Consider the following 6,814-nt stretch of genomic DNA (forward strand, 5'->3'; position numbering starts at 1 on the left):
TGTATTCTCTTTACTTCATGGCTTTGTCTGGCTGTACTTAGCCCCTGAGATTGCTCTCTAAATGAGCCAAAGCTTGTAAGCAGCTCTGAGACTGTAAAAAGAAGATTTACCTGACAATTGCTTGGTTCACTTGCTACCTTTCTTATGCATATTTTCACCTCTCCTGTGCAGTTCTATGAGAGAGGAACATAGCGTTGCAGAATTCTCTGCTTCCCAGAAGCATGGGAATTGATTACAAAGTGTATGTGGAACCTTTCATGGGGAAGGAGACAGGGTGATAGGGCCGTGTGTGTTTTGTGGGTGAGGATCTTCTGCGAGGAGCAGAAAAAAGGCAGGGATGTTACACACATTAACAGAATCTTCTGGAGCTATTTGTTTTTAACTCACATTCTTTTCCAAGACCTGGGCTCTTTTTTGCTTGTTTAATGTGCTTTGCATTTTCTGCAGTCAGACCCCACTGCATGGTTAATGACACAAGTTCCCAGAAGCGTGGGGATTGTGCCAGGAGACAGCAGAGATGCTAACCTTGTCAAAGCAGAAAAAGACGACATACTTACAGCGCAGTGAGACACTCAGTTCCTAAGCCCCCGAAGCAACTGGGAAGCCAGAGATCTGATGCAGACACACTCATCACACAGCCAGATTTCTCTGAAGGCCCTATCTACCAATCCTGTCTCCTAAACATGCAGATCAACAGAAGACTCATTCTAAGTCATTTACTGAAACAACAACGAACAGCAGGAATGGCTTTAAGGACCCATGCCACATCACTACTTCTTAGTGTGTGCTACTGATGATAGCTTTTCAAACAGGGAGCATCCATTAGCAAAGTTGATTCAGTTCTGGAGACACTGCTGCACTCACAGTCTTGATATTTGTGACCCAGAAAACATCCTGATTTAAAATAGATGATTCAGTCTTCGTGTATATGGCTCTTTTGGTAAAAACCAAAGGCTGTTTAGTTGCTCAGTCTCTATCTCACAGGTTCCCCCCTAGCCAACAGCTATTGTGAAGTTTGAAGCAATTTTTACTTTCTAAGCACCTGAATTCAGAATGTGAATAATCAGATCCATTGAACCTGTTGTGAAATTCTGCCCCCGACTATTTGGGGTAGGGAGGGTGATAGAAGGGGAATTTAATTTTAAACAGAAATTTGTCAAAGACTGCATTGTCTCCTTCAATATAACCTGAGAGTGGATGATGTTTACAATGGTTTTTCAAACCACAGTGTTCATTGGAATCACATGCAAAGCTTTACAAACTTCCAATGCCTTACTCTCAGGATTCTGGAAGAATCGGTCTGAGGGGCAGGCGGAATTTATGTTGCTCTTCCCAGATGTTGCTGATGTGTAGCCAAGGCTGAAAACCAGACGGTCTTCTCAACACAGATGTAGACACTGGATGTTAATGATGAGGAGCCTTATTTCTTGACTTGCTGACAAAGATGGAGATGTCCCTATGTTTAAGGAAGCTGATTCCTCATAAACGCCACGTTTGCAGGTAGATGACATGGGCTCACACTGCGTTTCCTTTCCCCTTCAGAATGGACACATTCCACTTTATGCGTTAAAGGTCTCTTCATCCTCTATCCCCTGTAGCTTAGGAAATAAAATTCCCCACCTAATCTTTTTCATTGCAGGTTTCCTGGCAGCGTTTGGTGTTTAGACCAATGTGAAAAACTATAGAAAACTGTCAATGTTAGGAAATGATCAAGATTTCAGGAATTTCTAATGGGAAAGAGTCTGTTCCGTAGCTCAGGTCCCTCCGATATAACCCATAGAAGCGTACATGTCTGGCAAGGGCAGCAGCGCAGCTGGCCTGACGGCCTCGGTCATGAGGGACCCTTCGTCCCGGAACTTCATCATGGAGAGCGGAGCCATGGTCCTGACTGATGGGGGAGTTGTGTGCATTGACGAGTTTGACAAGATGCGAGAAGACGACCGCATGGCCATCCACGAGGCCATGGAGCAGCAAACCATCTCCCTCGCTAAGGCTGGGATCACCACAACCCCGAACTCCCGCTGCTCCATCCTGGCTGCCGCCAATTCCGTGTTCGGCTGCTGGGACGAGACCAAGGGGGAGGACAACACCGACTTCATGCCCACCATCTTGTCCTGTTTCGACATGATCTTCATCGTCAAGGACAAGCACAATGAGGAGAGGGATGTGATGCTGGCCAAACACGTCATCACACTGCATGCGTGTGCGCTCACGCAGGCGCAGGCCGTGGGGGAGGAGATCGACCTGCCCAAGCTGAAGAAGTTCATTGCCTACTGCCTGACGAAGTGCGGCCCACGACTGTCAGCAGAGGCTGCACAGAAGCTCAAGAACCACTACATCCTCATGCGGAGCGGGGCCCGCCAGCACGAGAGGGACAGTGACCGCCGCTCCAGCATCCCCATCACCGTGCGGCAGCTAGAAGCCATCCTGCGCATCGCTGAGGCCCTCAGCAAGATGAAGCTGCAGCCTTTCGCCAGGGAGGCCGACGTAGAGGAGGCTCTGAGGTTCTTCCAGGTATCCACATTGGATGCTGCTTTGTCCGGCACCCTGTCGGGGTGGAGGACTTCATCAGCCAGGAGGACCAGGAGATGCTGAGCCGCATCGAGAAGCAGCTCAAGCGCCGCTTCGCCATTGGCTCGCAGGTGTCAGAGCACAGCATCATCCAGGACTTCATCAAGCAGAAATACCCGGCACACGCCATCCACAAGGTGCTGCAGCTTGTGCTGCGAAGGGGTGAGATCCAGCACCGCATGCAGCGGAAGGTCCTCTACCGCCTCAAGTGAGCCTGTGCCCGCCCTCCCCGCCGGCTCCCCTGCGCCCTCCTCCTCGCGGCCAGCGACACCCTCCATGCTGTTCCCAGGAATGTGCTTTTGAATCTGTTGAGCAACAAAACAAAACAAAACAAAACAAAACAAAACAACCACCACACCTCCACCTTAACTTCCAATTGCTTTCCTTCTTTTTGAAGAACATGTTGGGATTCAGCTACCAAAACCATTGTGCTATGCCTGTTGAGGTCTCTGGTAAGGTTAACAGGTGAATTCTTGTTCTCCATGAGTTATTTGGCTCGTCTGAGACATTCTGCTTACAGTATGAATACTCTTTTCATATATTTCACATTAAGAATATATGCTGAATTATAATTGGCATGGTTGGTATTTGGAGTATTTATTTAAATGTCTGGTTGAGAGAGGGCAAGCTGATCAATCCTTGCAAGAGTCCCATAAAATACATGTTGTTGCTATTTTACAAACAGGTACTCAGAGCCTAAGTTGCATAACTAGCTAAACCCTAAACTGAACACTCCACTACTGATAAGATGCCACTGAATGCTTTAGTCATGCTTCAAAGTGGGGAGTTGAACTAGGGGAGACAATGTGGCACAGAGGGAAGATCTCTGCATTGGCAGGCCTGAGGACTGGGCTCAGATCTGATTCTGTTAGCTATGTGATGTTCCAAGCCTTATCTGTAAAATATGGATGACTACTGGTTCCTAGGATGATTTTGAAGGCTAAATGTACATCCAGTTGGTTGGCAAAGTTCTGACTACAGTAAGTATCAACAAGGATGTAGGACAGTGAGACTGCTACTCCTGTGTTATTGATGGGAATATATATTGGCAGTTTTGAAAAATAGTTTAGCATTATCTTGTTAGACTAAATCCTCCTTTACTACATCACCCATAAATTTGTGGAGAAACTTGTGAGTAGGGTCATTTTCCATTTACATAAGAAGATTCCTTGTAGTCCCAAACAGAAAACAAACTAAATGCCTACAGACACTAGAACCACACATACATTGTAAACCATTCACATTATGGACTATAATGAAAATGTGCACAAAACAGGGGTTATGGTTTAAATTCACTTGTGAGTGAAAATAGCAAGTCTCAAGAGATGCTATTTTTTATAACATATAAAGCAAGCAAATGAAAAAATTTTGTTAATAAATCAAACCATGTGAAGTGAAGTTATTTATAAACAGTAAAAGAGATCATGAATTCCAAATTCAGAATGTAATTACTTCTGCATGGAGTAGGGTATAGACAGGGCTGTACAGAGAGCTTACAAAAGGCAAATGATGCTCTAATTCTACATTGTCACATCTATGAATTAAGGTTGTTTATAATCTTTCTGTAATCATCAACTACTATACAGCCCAACTACCCTCTATATCCATGGATTTTGTGTCGCTGGAGTCAGTCAATCACAGGTCAAAACTATTTAGGGAAAAAAAATGGCATCTTTCTCTTGTCATTATTCCCCAAATACTACAGTACACTTATTTATATTATATTAGATACTGTAAGTAAGCTAAAGAAGATCTACAATATATGTGCATAGGCTATTGTAAATACTAGGCAACTGCATAAAATGGACTTCTGTATGTGCAGCTCCTGATATCTGTGGGGGCATCCTGGAATCAGACCTCAGACTGCATGGGACAGTGTCCTCATGAACGTGCCATGTTTAATGCAAGTGTACGTTCTTGAGGAATCCCACCCCTTGCTTGCCCTATTCTCAGCATCTTACCCGAAAGCAGACACTAGGAAAGATTTACCAAATAAATTGATAATGATTGCTAAAAAGGAAATAACCAGATACAATACTCATGAAGAACTTGGCAAATGAAAAATGTTATACAAGCAATAGGCATTGTTATTCAAAAGGAAAATTTCCTATACTGTTGTTTAGTTCTCACTCCCTCAAGACTGACTGGGCTTTAATTGATGGTCTGTCGAGGAGGTGCCTGTCCACACTTCCCATGGCAGATGCATAATGCATTCAATGCGTGCTCTCAAACCCACTGGCTTCTGACAGGACACCAGAGTCAGTTTATTTTCGACATGTTTCTTCTTTAGGTGTTAAGAACCACTGCTTCCTTTAGTTACCAACTGGGGTGGGGTAGGTGGGGGAAGTGTTCATAATACAAGGAATGCTTGTCAGTCTGAAATACTGAAAATGATGAGAAAAAAAAGAAATGGGCACATTTCTTCAAAAACACTTTTCTCGGTTCCTACGGGAGAAACCCAAGGTGGCTGCTCACGCTAGCAACAAGCTTAGAGACAAGGTGGTGAAACACGAATGTGTGGTGTGCAAGGTAAAGCGCGGGGGCTTGGAGACAGCAGTCCACGCTGTTTTACTTGATCCTATGGAGTGCTCCCAGAAACTGCCCCTGAGTTGCTTTTCGCTAAAAGCCCTTTCCATCGTTGTTAGGATTTTCTGTGCCTTCTCCCTGGCTTTTAAATGTAACAAACTTCCTCAGTTCTGACAATCTGTTTCGTCATGCGCAGAGGCATCATGGCTTTCTCAACAACAAAAATAGAAATGCTGGTCTAATTGTCAAATAACAATTAGGGTTTATTGTGTGTGTGCTGTTGAATACTTTACTGTATTTTCCTTGTTCCAAACAGGGCAGCTCAGAAGTGCAGTTAGAAGTCTGTTTACACCACCCAGATATCAAATTGACTTGCTAATGGTAACTCTTCCTTGGTATCCCTGGGTTACTGTGTCATGTGATTTGACATCAAGTACAGACAGTGCTGATTAGGAGCATCCAGCTCTGTCCATCTCCGTGCATCACTGAACCATCTGGTCATTTATTCACTAATAAGCCCCTAATGGCCCAAATATTCACCGGCCTGTCATTGTGACATGGCATAAAATGCCTACATCTTTCAACTTGCTTTGACATGTTGCTTGTTTCACATCAAAACCCGTCATTTACAGGAAAAGAGCTCAGAGGGGTAAAAACTTGACCTAATCTACAGTGTTAACACAAAGACAGAGGCTTGGTTATCTAGTAGCCTGACTGAAAGCATGTAAATGGGCAGGAATTCATTTTGTACATTTTTTTCCATTCTCATTTTACAACATTCTTTAAGTTTGGCATCATTCCTAATATGGGATTTTATGTGGGCTCTGCATTGAGAAATCTATCCTGTATCTGTTTAAATAGTAAAGAGGGCTTTAAAAGGAGAAAGCTTCCTGGAAACACGGGTCTCGCCTGTTTGCACTGAAATGTGTAGGGGGAAAACGCACAGAATGGATCCGAAGGGCAGTCCTAAGCAGCTCTCAGAAGACAGTATAGTTTGTTATTTGAAGCCTCTTTTTTCTTGTCTCTTCTTTATTTCTAGCCTAACAGGGCTTCACTTTGTCTCCCTTTCCCCATTATATCTGCACATTCTAAGAATCTGATGTGACCTGCATTTGGGGCATTTGATGCTATCATCAGACAGATAGATCTGTTTTGAAGAGATGGGGTTCCTGCTTTCTGGGAAACCCGTAGGAAAGAGAGACCCACACAGTCTACAAACAGATGTATTGGCAGAAGCAGAACGAAGATAATAAGATTTACAAGAATATCAGCAAGAGGACATGATGAATTGTAGCCTGCTCAACACAGGCCAACTCTTGGTCCTTACATTATGTAATCTAATGCCAGCAGCTGATTTTAGGTAGTTCATTAACTATATACGTCACTAACATTTTTCTTTAAAAAGCACTTGCCTATCTTGCAACTCGCCTTTGACTGTATTTAGTATTCTGAAGTTTCTTAAAGCCGTGGGCTGGCAAGCTTTAGGTTCAGAATATTGTAATCCATTGTGTTCCCCTCCTGATCAACAAGACCCCAGTTCCCACCAAATTCTTCTGGCTGAGATCAAAAATACTTTCATGTGGGCTTTTCCCAGTTCACAGTTTATGGAAGCCAAACAAAGAAGTGCTGCTGGAGGAGGCAAATTTTTGAGAGAGAGAGAGAGAGAGAGAGAGAGAGAGAGAGACAGAGACATGCTGGCAATGGGACTCTGGTTTAT

General features: G+C 43.9%; 1 protein-coding gene across 1 annotated transcript; it reads left to right on the plus strand.

The window, feature by feature from the left end:
* Positions 1-1,779: 1,779 nt before the first annotated feature.
* LOC131480309 (DNA replication licensing factor MCM5-like) lies at positions 1,780-2,819 on the plus strand. Its single transcript, XM_058664221.1, has one exon. It carries the CDS (start codon positions 1,789-1,791, stop codon positions 2,593-2,595), a length of 807 nt encoding a protein of 268 aa, XP_058520204.1. The 5' UTR covers positions 1,780-1,788; the 3' UTR covers positions 2,596-2,819.
* The last annotated feature ends 3,995 nt before the right edge of the window (positions 2,820-6,814 follow it).

Source organism: Ochotona princeps, chromosome 5 (assembly GCF_030435755.1).
Source record: "Ochotona princeps isolate mOchPri1 chromosome 5, mOchPri1.hap1, whole genome shotgun sequence".
NCBI lineage: Eukaryota > Metazoa > Chordata > Mammalia > Lagomorpha > Ochotonidae > Ochotona > Ochotona princeps.